Raw genomic sequence first — 19655 nt, forward strand, 5'->3', positions numbered from 1 at the left:
AATTTATTTTTTCCAAACTTTTTTTTATCAAGGGCATATTTTTACATAGTTTTTAATTGTGCAATCTTAATTTGTCAGAAATGTGTAATTTACATTACATTTTTCCAGTATTTTTTTTCAACAGGCCAATTTTTTTTATTTGTTGCTATTTGTTTTGTTACTAAGTTAATGAATCTGTTATTTTATTTTATTTTATTTTATTTTTGTTTTAACAGGAAATTATAAAAGCATGTTTCTGCCACTGAATAAAAAAATAAAAGGTGATTACAACTTTTTCTCACACAAATCTTTTTTTCTCAGAATTGCAAGATATAAACTTGTAAATCTGACTTTTTTTCTCTCAGAATTGCTTGATATAAACTTACAATTGCAAAAAAAAAAAAATAAAAAAAATAAACTTGCAACTCTGTCAAGTCAGAACTGCAAGATATAAACTTTTACATTTTCTCAGAATTGCAAATTTATTTTGCAATTGTGACTTTTTTTCTCAGAACTGTGAATTTATCTCACAATTCTAGTTTTATAACACGCAATTGCAAATGATTAAGTCAGAATTGTGGGACAGAAACTCGCAATTCTAAAAACACATCAGTCTTTTTTTTCCCCCTTGGGAGTTTATACCTCACAATTCTGAGAAAAAAATCAGAACTGTGTAAAAAAAAGTCTGAATTGTGAGATATAAACTCGCCACTGCGAGAAAAAAGTCACAATTGCGAGTTTTTATCTTGCAATTTTGACTTTATTTCTCCCAATTGTCAGTTTGTATCTTACAATCCTGAGATGAAAAGTCAGAATTGCAAGTTTGTATCATGCAATTATAAGAAGAAAAAAAAGTCAGAATTGTGAGATAAAAAGTTGCAATAACATTTTTTTTATTTTATTTTATTATTCAGTGGCGGAAATAGGCTTCCATAGGAAATTACCCTGTAAAATTTCCCAGTGTTAAAACTTCCCAATCCTTTATCTGAACCCCTCTAGCTAGCATGTGTTTGGTCTGAGTCATTTCAGAAAAGCACTAATCAGCTGTTTAGTGAGTGATTGAGCATCTGCCATGACAAAGCGAGTGTTTAAAAGGTACTTCTCAGCTTTTATTCACACTGCGGTCGTCTGTTGCTCTGGGTTCCCTTTGGAAAATGCCTGAACTTCTCCTCCTTCTTCTAGGGCAGTAATACTCATTTAAGGCCAAAGCAGTGCTGCGTTTTATGACCCGGGATTCATTGCTGTAACTACTATCCTAAGTTACTCTATCCAGTATGGCTGCCAGCTGTAGGTGTTACAGCTTTGAAACAAGTTTCCAAGAGGTTCCTCATAAAGGTCAATCGAACTGTGGAACAACAACAGCAAAGAAATAGCTCAGTTTTCTTCCGTAAATAGCATTTGTATTGTTGTAGATTACCCTGACTGCATTAGTAAGTCCTCCTGTTTTCTCTTTGGTGTGCCAGTCTCCTGACTGGCACATAACTTAGTCTGCTGTGTGGGAGCCAATAACGTGAGGATGGCTGGGGCACGGAGCCCACATTCAGGGGGCAAGTGTGTGGTCACTGCAGTCTGTGAGCTTTTGTTGAGGCCCTGGGGAATCATACATTATGTGGAAAGGGGAATTCTGCTGGCTTTCTGAATGCCTGTCCTAAGAGATTCTCAAGCTAAGGGAAACAACTTAAAATGAAAATAAATAAACGTTTAAAACTTAATTACTGATGAATTTAAAGGTTTAAAAAGATCAATAAATAAATAAAATAAAAAGTTTATTTCTTAGACTTGCAAGTTTAGGTCTCGCAATTCTGATTACTTTTGCAATTGTGAGTTTAGAGCAGTTCTGAGAAAAACTTGCAATTGTGCAAAACAAAAGTCTGAATTGTGAGATGAAATTGCCTTTTTTTTCTTTTTTTATTCAGTGGCATAAACAGCCTTCCATAGATCAGAGACAGAAATTATTCTCTATAACAGTTAATTTTAGATGATATATTTCCATTTTTTTAATATTCTTTTTTCTTATTTTATTTTATCTTGTTATATTTTAAATATTTTAAATATACAGATTCACAAATTAGTGCAAGAAAATTGACACTTTACATTAAATATATTTATATAATTCATTTATATATTTAAAATGATATATGAAGAGTTTATTTGCGAAAACAGATAACTCTGATAGCTGAGACATATATATATATATATATATATATATATATATATTTACATTTATTTCTAAATTTTATTATATATTCCTTCTATTGTCCTCATTTGTAAGTTTTTTTCACATTTCTTTTTTTAACTTACATTATTTTACATTAATTATTAATTAATTAAATATTTAACTATTTATTTATTTAAACGCTAATATCATTATTAAGGACACCTTTTACATAAGATTATTTAAATTTACAAAAAAATTAAGATTTCTTTAAAAGATTATTAGAGTACAGTGTGAATATTTCATATATATATTTAATATTTACTTATTTTCATATGTTTTTTTCACGTTTAAGAGAGCTTTTTTTTTTTACATTATTTTACATTACGCAGATTATGAATTAATGAAATAACTATTTATTTATTTAAACGTTAATATTTTTAAGGACACTTTTTACATAAGATTATTTAAACTTACACTACCGTTCAAAAGTTTGGGGTCAGTAAGACTTGTAATAGTCTTTAAAGAAGTCTCTTATGCTCATCAAGGCTGCATTTATTTGATTAAAAATATAGAAAAAAAACTAAGTAATATTGCAAAATGTTTTTACAATATAAAATAATGTTTTTTATTTTAACATACTTTAAAATAGAATTTATTCCTGTGATGAAAAGCTGAATTTTTATCAGCTGTTACTCCAGTCTTAAGTGTCACATGATCCTTCAGAAATCATTCTAATATGAGGATTTATTATTAGAATGATCAATGTTGGATAATATCAACAGTTGTGCTGCCAAATATTTTTTGGAACCTGTGACTTTTTTTTTCAGGATTCTACAGTGTTTATTCAAAACATAAATATTTTATAACAATGTAAATTATTTATTATTAACTTTTAATAAACTTTTAATTATTAACTTAATACATCCTTGGTGAATAAAAGTATTAATTTCTTAAAAAAAAAAAGAAAAGAAATAAAAATGTACTGACCCCAAACTTTTGAACGGTAGTGTACAAAAAATAACGTAAAACATTTATTTAATATTTACATTAATTTCTACATTTTATTATAGCTTCTATTGTCCTCATTTGTATGTTTTTTTTTTTCACATTTAGGAGGGTTTTTTTTTTACTTACATTATTTTACATTACACATTAATTATTAATTAATGAAATATTAACTATTTATTTATTTAAACATTAATATCATTATTAACAACACTTTTTACATAATAATATTTAAACTAAAATATACATATACATACATATTCAATGTGTAACTTGCTGTTTCTCTGTAATTATTTGAATTTCTGAACAAAAAAGTTTCTACACCAAATTTTTCAGTGTAGGTCTCAAATAACATTTTAAGAACTATCTTAGATGTAGCAATGCATTTTGAATTTGTAAAGGCACTGATCTTGATTTTTGCCCTGATCCTGTTTGGAATGCATTATGAAACCATTATATAATATTCATTATTACAGTTGTAGAGTTAGCATACAAACAGATCGGTCATTAGTCGTGATCTGAGAGCTCTTCATGGTGTTGATGCTACACTCAATAGACTTGCGTGAGCTCCTGCCTACAGTGCATACTAATAGCAGGCTTTCTTTGGCCTGCTGGTGTACACTGTGCATTAGTGATGTCACTGCTTTTGTTGTCCTGCAGGACACTAAAGCTTAGCCTACACAAAACAACCCGCCTTCATAGAGAGGCTTTCAATGCAACAAGCCAAAAATGTTGTACAAACATCATGGTGAAATGACTTTCACTAGTGCCAGTTCATGCATGCCGACAAATTCATTTCGTTTTGAGTGAGCTTACAGTGTGTGATCATTTCACCATTTGAACAAGTGTTGTAATACTATACAGTGTGTTTGTGTGTGTGAAGTGGATATAAATGGATATAAATAAGTGCCATTTTGCATTGGTAGTAGGTGGTCCCGCAGCTATTGATGAACTCTGTATGCCAACTTTCACACTGCTTGCGCAAGAAGTCTACTTTAATAAATGACATGCATTAGCATTACAAAGCTTGGTGCTAAAATGACGGCTGAGCTGGTGGGCTGGACATCTACGAGGGGGTTTGTGCTCACCTCCTTACCAAAGCCAGAGGCACACACCAGGACCAAGGAGAAGGACGGTCTGGATGAGATGGATTTTGGTATGGATGTTACACTTGCAACATGAAAGATGAAGAAAGTGTAAGTGCATATAGACACTATGAGATACGTATATAGATGCAAACAAATGTTTGGATGCTAGGACTCAAACTGTTGAGGATCATCACATGGCAAACAGCAGAAGGCAGCGCTACAAATACACCTGTAAGTCAAATCTCTAACATATACAATACAAAAATCTGATACCACTACTTTTTTTGTATGCTTTTCTAATATCTAATGTGTTTCTTTTCTAATATGATGATTTAAAGTTCATTGCAAGCAGCGGTAACACTTTACTAAACGTCTTTATGTATAATGCATTATAGAAGCAGACTTAATGCATTAATTATGCCTTGTAATGCACCTTATAATGCATTGTACAATCTCATGAATAATTGTAACCACATTATAACACTTATCAATTCATTGTTACACTATGCATTTTAAATTTGGTTATAATTATTTACAAGCTATAATGTATTACAATGCACATTATGATTAATTATAATGCATTATACGCTTTAATAATCTTTAACAATGCATTATACATTAGGGCTTTAAGTAAAGTGTTACACAAGTAGCCTTTCCACAAACTGAGGTAAACAGAAATTTCTAGAAATTTCTACAAAACACATACATAACTGATAATAAATATATATATATATATATTAAAAATTATGTGAAGCATTACACAGAAAATTCACAAACTGTACATTTAACTTTTTTGATTTGCTGTAAAATACATTAACTGTTCCATTACATCTATTACAGCTTTTCGTTGCATATAGCAGTGAAACAAGTCTTTATTGTAGCAATTTTACACAGTTAAAATGACAATTATTTTTAAATGTAACATTTTTAAATGTAAACATTTAAAATAATTTTGTAAATTAAATATAGGTTTTCCTAATCTTAAAACAATGTTTAGAATACACTACCAGTCAAAAGTTTTTAAACAGTAAGATTTTTAATGTTTTTTTTTTTAAAGAAGACTGTTCTGCTCACCAAGCCTGCATTTATTTGATCCAAAGCACAGCAAAAAGAGTAAAATTTTTAAATATTTATGCTATTTAAAATAACTACTTTCTATTTGAATATATTTTAAAATGTAATTTATTTCTGTGATCGAAGCTAAATTTTCAGCATCATTACTCTTCCTTCAGAAATCATTCTAATATGCTGATTTGCTGTTCAAGAAATATGTATTCTTCTTCTTCTTGTTATTATTAGAGTATTATAGTATTATTATAAATTAGTAATTAAAACAGTTGAGTACATTTTTTTCAGGATTCTTTGATGAATATAAAGATCCAAAGATTAGCATGTATCTGAAATAAAAAAGCTTTTGTAACATTATACACTATATCATTTTTTTTTTAGCAGCAAATCAGAACATTTGAATGATTTCTGAAGGATCACTTGACTGGAGTAATGATGCTGAAAATTCAGCTCTGAAATCACATAAATAAAAATTACATTTAAATAGTAGAAATAGCATTTGATTGTGGTCATATCTGGATATATCTGGTTTTGTGTTTCATACTGCTGTTTCATCATGCTTTGACAATTACATTAATGCTTTTACAAAAGAATAAGGAACTTAAATTTGAGGAACACAAGTGAGAGTGACTTAGCATGCATGTCTGTTTTATACTGGTAATTAGATACTCATCTCCTTTGTTTTGCATTACTCCTGTTATTATTTAAAGCATTTTTTTGTATTTATACGTCCAGATGTGAAGATGTCCCCAGTGCTCTTTGGAGTGATTTTGGCTAATGCTGTGGTAAGGTTGAATTTGTTGAGATTTGCTTCTCTGTATCTCACTTTTGAAATTCTTTATGTATGATCATATTTTGGTGCCTTTTTTTCTTTATGTGTTTAACAATGAAGATTAATGGTGTGTGTGAATCAACTCAATCATGGTCAGACAGGGTAGAAAAAGGACTTTTGGGTGAGTAAATGTTGTATTTATGCCTCTCAGACAGTATTAACAATATGATACTACTGTATCATATTTGGTACAGAGTTGAAGTCAAAATTTTAAAAGGGATCATACAAGATGCATGTCATTTTTTTTAATTTAGTACTGACCTGAATAAGATATTTCACATAAAAGATGTTTACATTTAGACCACAAGAGAAAATAATAGTTGAATTTATAAAAATGACACTGTTCAAAAGTTTACATACACTTGATTCTTGATACTGTGTTGTTACCTGAATGAGCTTTTTTTTCTTTCAGTGCTAGTTGTTCATGAGTCCCTTATTTATCCTGAACAGTTAAACTATACTGCTTTTCAGAAAAATGCCTCATGTCCCACAAATTCTTTGGTTTTTCAACATTTTTGTGTATCTGAAACCTTTTCCACAATGACTGTATGATTTTGAGATCCATCTTTTCACACTGAGCACAGCTGAAGGACTCATATGCAACTATTACAGAAGGTTCAAACACTCGCTGATGCTCCAGAAGGAAACGCAATGTATTAAGAGACGGGGTGAAAACTTTCTGAATTTGAAGATCAGGGTAAATTTAACTTATTTTGTCTTCTGGGAAACATGTTAATATCTTTTGTAGCTTCTAAAGTGCAGTACTAAATGAAAAAAAAATATATATACATTTAGGCAAAATAAAAAAAAATGTACACATCTTCATTCTGTTCAAAAGTTTTCACCCCCAGCTCTTAATACATCGTGTTTCCTTCTGGAGCATCAGTGAGCATTTGAACCTTCTGTAATAGTTGCATATGAGTCCCTCAGTTGTCCTCAGTGTGAAAAGATGGATCTCAAAATTATACAGTCATTGCTGGAAAGGGCTCAAATACACAAAAATGCTGAAAATTTGTGGGACCTGAAGGATTTTTCTGAAGAACAGTGGGCAGTTTAACTGTTCAGGACAAACCAGGGACTCATGAACAACTATCAAAAAAAAAAAAAAAAACTGCTGTGGATCACTCAGGTAACAACACAGTATTAAGAATCAAGTGTATGTAAACTTTTGAACGGGGTCATTTTTGTAAATTCAGCTGTTTTCTCTTGTGGACTATATGTAAACATCTTTCATGTGAACTATCTCATTCAGGGCAGTGCTAAATAAAAAAATAACATGCATTTTGTGTGATCCCTCTTATTTAATTAACACTTTGCAGATTCTGCAAGGTGTATGTAAACTTTTGATCTCAACTGTACATTTCTAAGGTGTCTTTTTGCTGTGCAATCTTCACTGATTAACTTTTATATTGTTACAAATATTTCAAGATGAACATTTACTGGATGAAAGCTACTTAAGTTTACTTGATTATGAATACATCATATTTTAGAAAATTCATGTTAAAAATATGATGCATCCTGCAGGCTTTTGAGGAATGTTTATCTCCCACAATCATCATTATATTGCATTGCATTATATGTTTTCCCCCCACAATTAAAGACAGAGCTTTGATCATAAAATTAAGCAAGGTTTAATAAAGAGCTTACCGTTCACACAATCTCAACCTGTTGCATATGTGCCAGACTCAAACCTTCTGATCCGGAATAATGCAGTGTACCATCTTGTGAACACATCGTTCACTTTTGATCAAGCTCTGCGTTACTGCCGTGGTCAGTCCAGCACCCTCACAACCTCAGGGGTCGACGAGGATGAAGCCCGGGAACTACTCAATCAATCCAAACTGAACAAGCCCGTTTGGTTTGAAACTGACAAAACACAGAAACCAGCATCTCATCTGCCCCTTCCCAGACAAAGTAAGTTTGGTTATGATGTTGGTGATGATGTTTTGTGTGATGTTGGTGATGAGTCATTAGCCGCTTTTACACATACAGTCTTTAATGGTAAATTACTATTAAGAGATCATGTGTAAACAGGACCTTTTCAAAAATACCAGTAAATTTGTTCTGTCAATTCACTGGTATGAGAAGCTGTAACATTACCAGTAAATTACCGGTAATCTGCTCTGTGTGAATGCAGAATGAAGATTACCGGTATGAGCACGAAAGAGTTTAGAACATGATGACGTAAAACGTCTACATTGGCCAATCCAGAGCCACTGAAATTCATTTTTAATAAATTCATATTTAATAAATCCAACAGGGAACACAGGAGACACAGGAAAACAGGGTAGTAACATTAACGTCCAACAAAGCAAGAGGGGAAACACACGCTATATATACACACAGACTGATTACAGACACAGGTGTTGACAATGAGGGAGAAACCAAAATACACAGAACTGCAGGGGAGATGATGGGAGAAACCAACTAGAAAGTCCAGGGGTGTGACATTACCTCCCCCTCCCGGAAGGTGCGTCCTCGCGCCGACAAACAGGGACAACAAGATGTACAAAGTCTTAGGAGGGGGCTTCGGTGGAGGACGGACTCCCGGGAGGAGGGCAAAAGATGGAGTCCAGGTTGATGACGGGATATTCCATGGAGGTGATGATGGAGGGAGGAGCCAAGGAGGTGACAGGAGGGGGCTGGAGCAGGAGGAGCCAGGTGAGACCCAGACCGCAGCCATGATGGAGCCCCACGGTGGAGCCGATGGAGGGAGGAGCCATGGTGGAGGAAAGGCTAACGACTCCATGGGGCCGACCGACGGAGGCGGAGCAGGTGGTGGTAGAGCCCGAGGCGGAGACGGAGAGCCGATGATCCTGGACGACCCCAAGGATCCGGAGGGCCCAGGCGGAGCCCAAGGCTCTGGCGACCGAGGCGGAGGTGGAGATCCGGAGGTCAGCGGCGGAGCCGGAGCGACAGAGGACAGAGGCTGTGCCCGCGGGAGGGAGGAGGTCCACAGAGCCGGAGGGACGGAGCGACGAGGTGCAGCCGGAGGAGTGGAGTCCAGAGGTGAAGGTGGGGCGACGACTGACCAGGGCGGAGCCGGAGGGACGATGGAGCCCGGTGGAGCTGGTGGACCGACGGGCGACGGTGGAGACGAGGGAGCTGAGAGACGGGGTGGAGCCGCAGGGTCGGAGGGCCGAGGTGGAGTCCAGGACTCAGAGGCTGGAGGCAAAGATGAGGGATCCTCCAGCCATGACACCGATGGAGACTGGCAGACCTGCGGCGAACCCACCGCACAGATGGTGGGCTGAGGGTGAGCAGATGGGCTGCCAGGAGACAGCGGTGGCGGGACTGAGGCCGCAGAAACAATAGACAGAGGGAGGGTGGGTGGGAAATCCAGGCAGTCAGGTAATTTAGATGGTGGAAGGAGAGCGGGCATGTCTTCATATATATCTTCAAAGACATTAGTCAAATTTTGTTCCAGAAAAATTTGTCCCAGATCCAGGCGCTGCTCACCCTCAGCGGTGGTGCAGTGGGCGGTGCTGTCCTCAGCACCCTCACGCCCATCAGGAACGTCCACCGTCGCAGGCTCTGTGGCCGGCTCTCGCACCTGGTCAGACGCAAATTCCTCCAGCTCCGTGGCGATCGCTCGCTCTGTCGCTCCGATGGGCGATGGCTCCTGGGTCGCGCTGGTAGCGTGGGATCCGTCTGCGGTGGGCTCGGGCTCGTGCTCCGCGTGTCGGGGTGGTGGTTGGCTGGGTTCTGGGTCCGGAGTGGCACTAGCGAGACTCTCCAAGGAGCAGGCGGGGAACGAGGGTTTGTTTCTCGCCAGTGTCCACTCCACAAATGCGGCAAAATCCGCTCGAGGGCCGTCCTCGGACGACGGCGCTCTGCATGACGCATTGAGGCTGGCGTTATAAAACGCACAGAGCGCGTCGTCCGGGTAGCTGGTGGTGTGAGCTACTAGCTGGAACATGATGGTATATCCCTCGAGCGGTAAATCCCCCTGCTTCAGCCGAAGGAGGATGAATTCAGGACGGAGTAGGGAAGCCATGGGGGAAACACAACGGAAAAAGACTGTGGAAAAAATGACGAAAAATAAAACAGAGGGGAAAGCACGAAAAAACTGTTTCAGTTGGACGTTCTGTCACGCTCAGACGAAGCACACGAACAACGACGTAAATAAACGAAAGGTATTTAATAAATCCAACAGGGAACACAGGAGACACAGGAAAACAGGGTAGTAACATTAACGTCCAACAAAGCAAGAGGGGAAACACACGCTATATATACACACAGACTGATTACAGACACAGGTGTTGACAATGAGGGAGAAACCAAAATACACAGAACTGCAGGGGAGATGATGGGAGAAACCAACTAGAAAGTCCAGGGGTGTGACAAAAGGGGTCATTGGATGCTAAGTTCACTTTTACATGTAAGTTTGTACATGTAACATTAATGTGTGTTGGTACAAATCTAACCTATAATGACAGAAATCCTTGCAGTGGTTTTTGATAAATCTGTAAAAAATCAGAGAGAAGAGAGGGGCGGGGTGAGCAGAGCTCATTTGCATTTAAAGCAGCCTTGACCAGAATAGGATGATTTTTGCAGAGCTCATTTTGGCAAGGTAAAAAGGGTGTTGTTTTACACAACCATTGAGAATTTTTAACCAAAGTATATTATAGACTTTTCATTAAGACCCTAAAGAATCATATCAACTTGTGGAAAATGGGCATCCGATGACCCCTTTAAGTAAAAATGTACACCATTATTTTACTGAAATAAGAGGGATCATTTTTATTTAGTATTGACCTGAGTAAGATGTTTCACATAAAAGACGTTTACATATAGTTCACAAGAGAAACCCATAGACTGTAAAAAACATGGACGTAGTGTCCGTGATGTCACCCGTAGGTTTCTGAAGAGCATTTTTGAAGCTCTTAGTGGGCGGGAGTCGGCCGTCGCCTGTCGCCATCTTGGAATTGCGTCATTGCACATCACTCCTGGATAATCGAAAATGGGCAAATAGGCGGGACTTGGGTTAAGCTGGTTGCTGAAACCACGCCCGCCTAGCGCAATGGTGGTGACAGCAGCGGCAATCCACCTGTCACTCAAGTGGCCACGCCCTAAATTATGCAGAACTTTACAGCTTAATATAAATTAAATGGATGAGTTATAAAAAACTTCACTCCCCTCACAGTTGACATAAAGGGCAAAATTAGCTAAAATTAGCTTTTTCTGCTGTGAAGTTGGGCATTTTAACATTTGCAGCCAGTCTCTAGCCGGCAGTCGATGAATTGCAGTTTTAGTCACTTCCGTGTTGGCTTCAAGAGGGAGACCGGGAGGTTGCCGCTTGGAGAAACCCAAATAACCCCAATAATGTTATATTTAGCCTCTGGAATGCACATTGTACCAGGGGAAGCGCCAAAAAACGTGTATTTTACCCCCCAGCGTAATTTTTACTGGGGGGTAAAATACAAAAAGAAAAAATGTTACCCTTGAAACGTGATTGGGCTAGTTTTGAGTAGTAATTGTTTTGATGTGAAAACCTGGCAACCCTGCATTTACCGCACTGTGTAGTTCGGTTTGAAGTCTCTGAAGCAAAAGCAGCTGCGTGAATATGAACATCTGACACAAAATTAAAAACATCGACAGAACACTGCACCATACCCCTCCATGTTTACAAACAAAACACCAGGAGGCTCAGCCATTAAGAGGTCATTTCTGGTTAATGATATCACAGAATTTACCAATGTGTGAATGGTGACTTACTTGTAAAAATACATTTTTCGTTCAGGAAAGTTATTTAAGTAATTTTACAGTAATTTACTGGTATTACTGCATGAAAGGGGCTAATATCTCAGTAAAGTCAATTAATTTCTCTGAAACTTAACAGATATGACGCTCAGAGGATTATCTTTCAAGTCTAAAGATGGCTATGCCCGTGTGAACGCCTCATTCCCACCACTGTCCGCTGTGAGCGTTTGTGTGCGCGTACAGTGGGACCCGCCGCAGAAACGAGAGGCCGTGTCCACGGTGTTCTCTTACGCAGCGCGTGCTTTCACCAATGAATTCCAGCTGCGCGGAACTCTGCCCAAGAAAAGTCATGACAGAACAGTCCGCCTAGCGCTTATCGTTCAAGGACATCACCCATCGTACAAAGCCGAGCTGCCCCTTGATGGAGACTGGCATCATGTTTGCGTCACGTGGCGCTCGACCCATAAAGATTGGGCAATTTATGTGGATGGGAAAAAGGAAGATGGTGGGAAAGGGAGAGCTCGGGAAAATGAAAAGGATATCCACGGAGACGGGATATTTGTACTGGGACAAGACCAGGATACTTTTGGTGGAAATTTCACGGATCCGTTTTATGGAAACTTGACTGACCTGAACGTTTGGGGAGAAGCTCTGGAGCCAGAACAGGTGGCGGCGCTGAACACCTGCTCACAACTGACCAATCACAGAGCCATATTCAGATGGCAGGACTGGAACCTCACTGTCCATCAGTCTGTCCAGAATGTGTCTGCAACACTCAGCTGTCCAGGTTAGCTTCATCTGTCGTTTTACCACTTATCCACAATAATAATAATGTGAATACATGTATAATACATGTATATATTTTCTACAGAATCGATTCAAGGTCAGAGTTGGAAACGTCTTTGACAAAATGTGTCTTTTTCCAGAAATTTTGTATGTATGCAAATTGTATAATATCCAAGGTACACATTTGTCCTCTCTCGGAATTTGTCACTCCTGAAACACAGTAATATATAATATAATAGGAAGGGTTATATTGACCTATTAAGATTTTGTTTATATCTTCCTTGTAAATATATCAATTATATTTTATTAAAAAGTTTTCAGAGGTAAATCAACAAAATGCTAATCACCACATGTTAGCTAGTTGTGCACATATAAAAACTAAATGTTATGGAATAACTTCCAAAAAATGGTTTTGGTAGTGACATTCTTTAAAGTTACACACAAATTTCCATACTTTTGAACATATTTACCTCAAAATGGTGGGGCCCATCTACTGTACTCAACATGTAGCTTTGAGAGAAAGGGACACATGAATATTTCCTGACCATATATGTAGGGGTGTAGTTCAAATCAGTCTTAGCCAATGGACTAAAACACACAGTTTCGGTAGTGACGTGAAAATGCGGGACACATTTTATTTTTTTTTTATTTATTTTTTTTTTACATGAAGTTTCATAATTTATACAAAATTTAATTTTCATAAGTTGAAGTTTAATTTTTACAAAGTAAACAATCTTTTTAAAAACAATAATGTAATAAAATGCATTATTTAAATATAATTTTCATAAGTTGAAATTTAGGGGTTAGGGTTTGGGACAGCCACCTCCCAACTGAAAGTACCCACTACATGATGATTCTATATATATATATAAATATATATATATATATATATATATTAAGGTTACTTAAGGTTATTTAAGGTTAGTTTGCAGCAATTTTGTAGAATGGCCCATATGTATATGCGTGTGTGCGTGTTAAAAATGTTTTACTATGTGTTAAAATACCTACATATATTTTAAAATAATTCAAATAATAATTTACTATAATTATTATTATTATTATTATTATTTGTTTACAGATCCTTCTTGTATCTTATTATAATATTACTTCAGTATTAAGTTCAACATTTAAAAAAAAAATTATGTTAAAATGTTTTACCATATGTTAAAATATACATATATTGTTAAGTAATGATAATAATAATAATAATAATAATAATAAATATTATTATCATTATTTGTTTACCGATTCTTCTTGGATCTTCTGATATTTCAATATATATATATATATATATTACAAAACTATTTAAAAAAAAATATTTTCTCTGTTATATTTGCTATTTAATACATTTATTTTAAGTGTCAATGCAGATTTAAATGTTAGCTTTTAATTGTATGTATTGTATATTATATATTGTTTTTATCAATAATTAATTGTAATTTCCATCCAAGTTTCTGTTAACTTAAAAATACTATGCCTGTTTTTGCAGGGTCGCTGAAGAAAGCACAGATAAGGGAAAAGGAATGTGAGATAAAAGGCTGGTCTGATCATCATCCTCAGCACAGCACTGTCCCCTGCACAGACATGTTTCCCTTCATCTGCAAAGTCAGCATAGGTGTGTGTGTGTGTGAGAGAGAGAGAGAGCATGTATGTGGGAGTTACTATAGCTCAATAAAGTGTGAATGTATTGAAGAATGTGAGCTCTCTGATCCGCAGACCACTATCTGAAGATGAAGAACCTGAGAGAATCTCTGACATCCAACCCAAGCTCCTTCATGCGAAGTCTCATGCAGTATGGCGTGGTACAGTCCATTTCTAAAAAGTGCTTTCTTAGCGTGAATATTTCAAGCAAATGTATAACAGAAAATACAAAAAAAAATGATCTGCGTTAGCATCTTGTATTTTGTCCTATTTCTTTCAGACTGCAGACGATGTGCTGTCTGATACTGTAGATGGGCAGAGCTGGACCTCAGTGTCCCGTTTGTTGAACGTGTCTGAGCAGGTTGTTTTGAAGGAGCACAAGCAGCTGGAGGACAGGGACATGGTCTCTCTCATGCATGTTCTCTCTCGGGCTGCTGACCTGCCCAGCACCACCAACCATAGTCGGCACGATGCGAAGAGGCTCGGCCAGAGCTTCATCACCATTGCAGATTCACTCATCAGCCAAGACAATGTCAGTAAATGGAACAGCATCAAAGAGGTGACCGAAGCAATGTATTTATTAACTGTTTTGTGTTGATTAATTACTAATTATTAAAGGGGTCATCGGATGCAAAGTTCACTTGTTGTTTTAACATTAATGTGTGTTTCAAATCGAGCCATTCTCAGATGCCTGTCGGTGTGCCGTCACACCCACAGAGGCCGCTCCCACAATAGTTGATTGACATGAGCGTCTTACCTCAGACCTGTCAGCTGTAACAGTCAGACCTCTATTGTTTCGATGCCGGAGCAGGGATGTAAGTTAGACATGTTGTTGGATGTAATAATGAACATTTTTATTTCGTAAACTTGCACTAGACTAGGCTAGGCTAATCAGTGATGATTTAGCTGCTTTTTGAAATGTAAGCATTATAATTAGTAACTTGCAATGTTTTTATCCAATTGTTGTCAAGTTAAATACAAATTAAGTCAAATTAAAAACATTACCATCCTTATGCTGGAGCTGATTTTGGGCAATGAAAATAAGTACGTAAATAATTAAATTAGCACGATAATATCATGTATCGCGATCTCACAGGCTGAAGACAGGACCTAACACCCTCCATGCATCCTAGGTGTATATGACTTCCTTCTTTCAGACGAATGCAATTGGAGTTATATTAAATTTATTCTGGCATTCCCAAGCTTCAGAACGGCATAGACGGGTGTTTCTCTTCATCAGTCCAAAACAAGTCTAATAAAGTGCATCTATCATAAAAAGTGCCTCACACAGTTCCGGGGGTTCAATAAAGGCCTCCTGTAGTGAATCAATGCGTTTTTGTAAGAAAAATGTCCATATTTAAAATGTAAGAATCACTCAGTTGTACATGGAACTTGCTGCTTTGGCAAGGGGCGTGGCAGTACTGAAACGCTGTCTAAGCTGTTCACCAATCACAGTGCACTGGGACAGCCAACCAGTCACAACACATTTTGTTTTTCGGAAAGCAGGCCTTCATTAAACCCAGAACTAATCGAGCCATTTTTGCCAGGCTGGGGAAAAAGATATTGTAATAATGTAAATTATCTGAAAAATAATGCGTTTTTAGAACCACAAAGCATGAGAGCATGTTCTAGAACACCCCCAAAACAAAATCAGGACTTTGTAAGAGCACAATAGATTGATGATCTCATAGACTGACACACTTCTTTGAAGGGATAGTTCTAAAAATGTCCATTAAAAAATGTCCTGGCTTTTCTAAACTTTATAATGGCAGTGAATGGCTGTTGAGATTCAGTAGTCCAAAAGAATGTCTTTACAAATCTGTGCTTTGTAGGTAGTGAAGGGCCCAATGGCAGTCGTACAGACTGTCGACCGCATGGCGAGCAACCTTAACTCTCTGCTGATGGACGACACAGACAGTGTGCAGATACACAGCGATAATATCAGTAAGTTACCCAGACATACAGAGGAAACATACAGACTGACAAGCACTGAAATATAAACCAAAGTCAAAAAACTGTGGTCCTGTGTTGCAGAGATGCAGGTCCAACAGAAGCTGCTGTCTGAAGGTTCTCACGTTTCTGCATTTTGTGGGTTGGATGTGGGAGATAGTGACTGCATTTCTGTTCCAGCTGAAAACATGAAGGAACTACAGAACAATGGTAGGGATATTTTTAACTAGGGCATTAAGTTTTTTAATTGTGTTTTATTTCTTCCCTTAATTTTTTATATATGTTTGTTTAGGCTTCAAAAAGGTGACTTTGCTGAATACATGGTACAACTTTGTGAAATGTCTCTCAGACAGGGAGGAGAACATTACCCTTTCTTCTCCTATAGTCAGTGATGGGTCTCATAGGTAAGTCATGATACACAGTATGCTGATGCATTAGATTAATGAATTATGAGCACTACATAAACACACTTTTAAAAATAAAGAGTCTATAATGAGTTTTCACAGCCATGCCATAGAGCAACCATTGTTTCACAAAGAACCTCAGTGGACAGTTCCTAAAAGAACCATTGTTTTCTGAGTGTGAGGAACGTTTTAAAAATCTAAAGAACCATTTCTTCTATAAAGAACCTTTTGTGCAACGTAAAGATTCCATTGATGTTAAAGGTTCTTCATGGAACCATAGACGCCAATAACAAGCCTCTATTTTTAAAAGTGTGTGACACATCAAACTTAAATTGCTTTAAAAAATTCCTTATTACAGAATTTGCTTTTAGCTTAGACAAAAATACACAGAGAATTGCTTGTTATTTCATATTACAGTGCAATTACAACATGTATGTGTTGTCATATTTCTGATGGGATTGTGTGATTGTATAAATCAGGAAAGTTCAAACAGTATTGGGCTCATCAGTCATCTCCAGTACAGTGCTGGCAGATGGAAAGCCGATCAGCATGGCCATAAACTTCACACTCCAGCACAGGATTCAGGTACTGGAAATAAGATGCAGAATTTGTATTGTAATAGCAAATTTTCTGTAGCTCTGAACCCATTTCCAGGGCTCTGTGCCCCCTTTTCTTTTTAGGAGCGCTTGTGCTCCTGACTTAAAAAATGTAGGAGCACAGTCAAAATTTTAGAAGCACCTTCTAATCAGTAATCAGAAAATCTGATCAAAAATTAGCCTTCCCATTACGAGGTGATATTTGACTCTTTAAAGTAATTTACAGGGGAATTTTGTTTTTACCTTTGTGATGGCATTTTTCTAACTTTATTAAAGGACATTGAATAAAGAAATATCAAATTCTTTATTATTCATTTATTATATAATTCACTTGATTTTTATCACTGAATCATTCATTCATTTGATTCGTTCGAATGGTTGATTCATTCAGGAATGAAGCAAGTGACTTGCTGTGTCCCAATGTGCCTACTTATACTATGCCCTAAAAGTATGTACTCTTTTGGTGAAGAAAAAGTACACACTTTTGGGTGTGTAGTAGAAGAGTAGGCAAGCTTTGGGACATACTATAGCGTCACACAACTGCGTCTTTACCCTGTCACAGTAACCTGTCAATCATCTTGTCACAGTTAACATCCTCCACATTTAATTTAATTTAACTTCCTACCGTATTGGAGAGAAAGGAAGAAGCATGTTGCTCTCCCAGTCGTAGGTCTTTCATGCCGAATACTCTGCGCATATTTTCTGCATAATGATGCATTTAAAAGTTAACGATCAAAAGGATTTTTATAAAAGTTCGCAATGCTGTTGCAGATGAAATATAACACAGATAACATTAAATAAATATTTTTTTTACCAGGTAAATGTTGATTATTAGTCACTCAGACCCCTTTTTCTAAACATCTCATGCGCACATCAGTCTAACGTTATCTTTGTCATACTGTACAACAGTAAAACTGTTTTTGTATTATAGTAAGGGCTAAGTTTAGGGTTGGGGTAGGTGTAGACGTTAAAAAAAACCCACACAATCCAGTAGGTAGAACAATTCATTTCATTGTTAGTTTCCGGTTGGAGATGTATCCCTTCTAGGCACAACCCATGCATATCCACCACGTTTGTAGTTTTTAATGCATTTTATTCGTGTTTGTAGAGCAATAGACTGTGGGCAATATTAGCCATTAGAGTGTGCATGGATTCACACTTCAAAGATCAACCTGAAATAGTAGACCATCCGGGGACTTTTGGCATACTCTTTTCAGCATACTATGTTTTGGGACACACTTATTGTAATCTCACATACTATTTAGGATGGATAGTATGAACGTTGGGATGCAGGGACTGTCTTTATGAATGGGAAATTGAATCATTGGCTCACTAGATTAGTTTAAAAATGCACGTTCATTGATAAACGAAAGTGTGTAAAAGGAGATGCGCAACAGCTCACTTGTGACTTGTTTTTAAACCATTTTTGATGACGAAAGAGCAAAATCAGGCAATAGTGTTATAGTCAGACTATGTAAGTCATATAATATTTACTTCTCGTTTATTTAACTGTTGTGTTTAATCAATATCTCATTTACACTTCCTTAAATCATTAAAAGCTGTCACTCATTTTAGTGACCTCACAAAGTCCCATTATAATCAACGAAGCTCTCTACACTGCACAATGAACCTCTTATTTAGACTTTATGAAAGGATTCGTGAGATATGTCTGTGATGCATTACTCAAAGTTGCAAAGCAAAGACACATAGAAACCTTTGAAGCTCCCCTCATTGCAAACACAAATATGCTGATCGGGTCACTCGCACTAGTGCTCCTAAATATTTTTTCATAGTCGCACACAATAGTTTTCAGTCACAAATGTAACATTTAAAAAGTCATTTACAGGAATCATTTGACCACACATGAGTTCCATTACAAACCTATAAGACTTCCTTTTTTGTCATGGAACAGGTGATTTTGCTGAATTTCAAAGCAGATCTTTTTCATAGTTTAATCATAAGAGGCATTCACGCTTTAAAAGGACAAAAAAGCAGCCATAAAGAGGTGAATGAAATGAAATTTCTGCCATTAATTACTCACTCTCATGTTGTTATGTAACGAGGACGCTGAGGCAGAAGTAGAATCCATTTGCGGTTGTTTATTCACGTTGACAGAGTACAGAGAAACAGGCAGGGGGTCAATACCGGAAAGGCAGTCCAATAGCATACACAACACAAAGGTAATCCAAGCAGCAGAGTAAAAAACAGGCAGTGGGTCAAATACCGAGAAGACAGTCCAATCTAGCAAACAATCCGACAGGGGTAATCCGTAAACTCAATAATCCAGAAACAAAGCAAGATAGCAACAGGTAATCCAACAGAGTAATATAAACGCTCGGTAAGGCAGATGGAACTGGCAATACTTCGCGAAGTACTAAGCACATGGCCAGTCTTTATATAGTGACAAACAGGAAGTAGCAGTAGAAGCAGCAGAGGGAGCGTGCA

At 36.9% G+C, this 19655-nt stretch overlaps 1 protein-coding gene across 1 annotated transcript in view; it reads left to right on the plus strand.

Annotated features, from left to right (window-relative positions):
• Positions 1–4258: 4258 nt before the first annotated feature.
• Positions 4259–19655, plus strand: part of adgrd2 (adhesion G protein-coupled receptor D2) — a 34283-nt gene continuing 18886 nt past the window's right edge. The window contains exons 1-12 of the mRNA XM_051116614.1: positions 4259–4461; positions 6034–6083; positions 6191–6251; positions 7814–8044; positions 11973–12620; positions 14109–14234; positions 14336–14421; positions 14541–14819; positions 16093–16204; positions 16295–16420; positions 16503–16614; positions 17094–17199. Of these exons, the coding sequence (XP_050972571.1) occupies positions 4425–4461; positions 6034–6083; positions 6191–6251; positions 7814–8044; positions 11973–12620; positions 14109–14234; positions 14336–14421; positions 14541–14819; positions 16093–16204; positions 16295–16420; positions 16503–16614; positions 17094–17199 (1974 nt within the window). The 5' untranslated portion in view covers positions 4259–4424. The remainder of the gene's footprint in view (positions 4462–6033; positions 6084–6190; positions 6252–7813; positions 8045–11972; positions 12621–14108; positions 14235–14335; positions 14422–14540; positions 14820–16092; positions 16205–16294; positions 16421–16502; positions 16615–17093; positions 17200–19655) is intronic.

The sequence above is a fragment of the Labeo rohita genome, chromosome 8 (assembly GCF_022985175.1).
Source record: "Labeo rohita strain BAU-BD-2019 chromosome 8, IGBB_LRoh.1.0, whole genome shotgun sequence".
In the NCBI taxonomy this organism is placed as follows: Eukaryota; Metazoa; Chordata; class Actinopteri; order Cypriniformes; family Cyprinidae; genus Labeo; species Labeo rohita.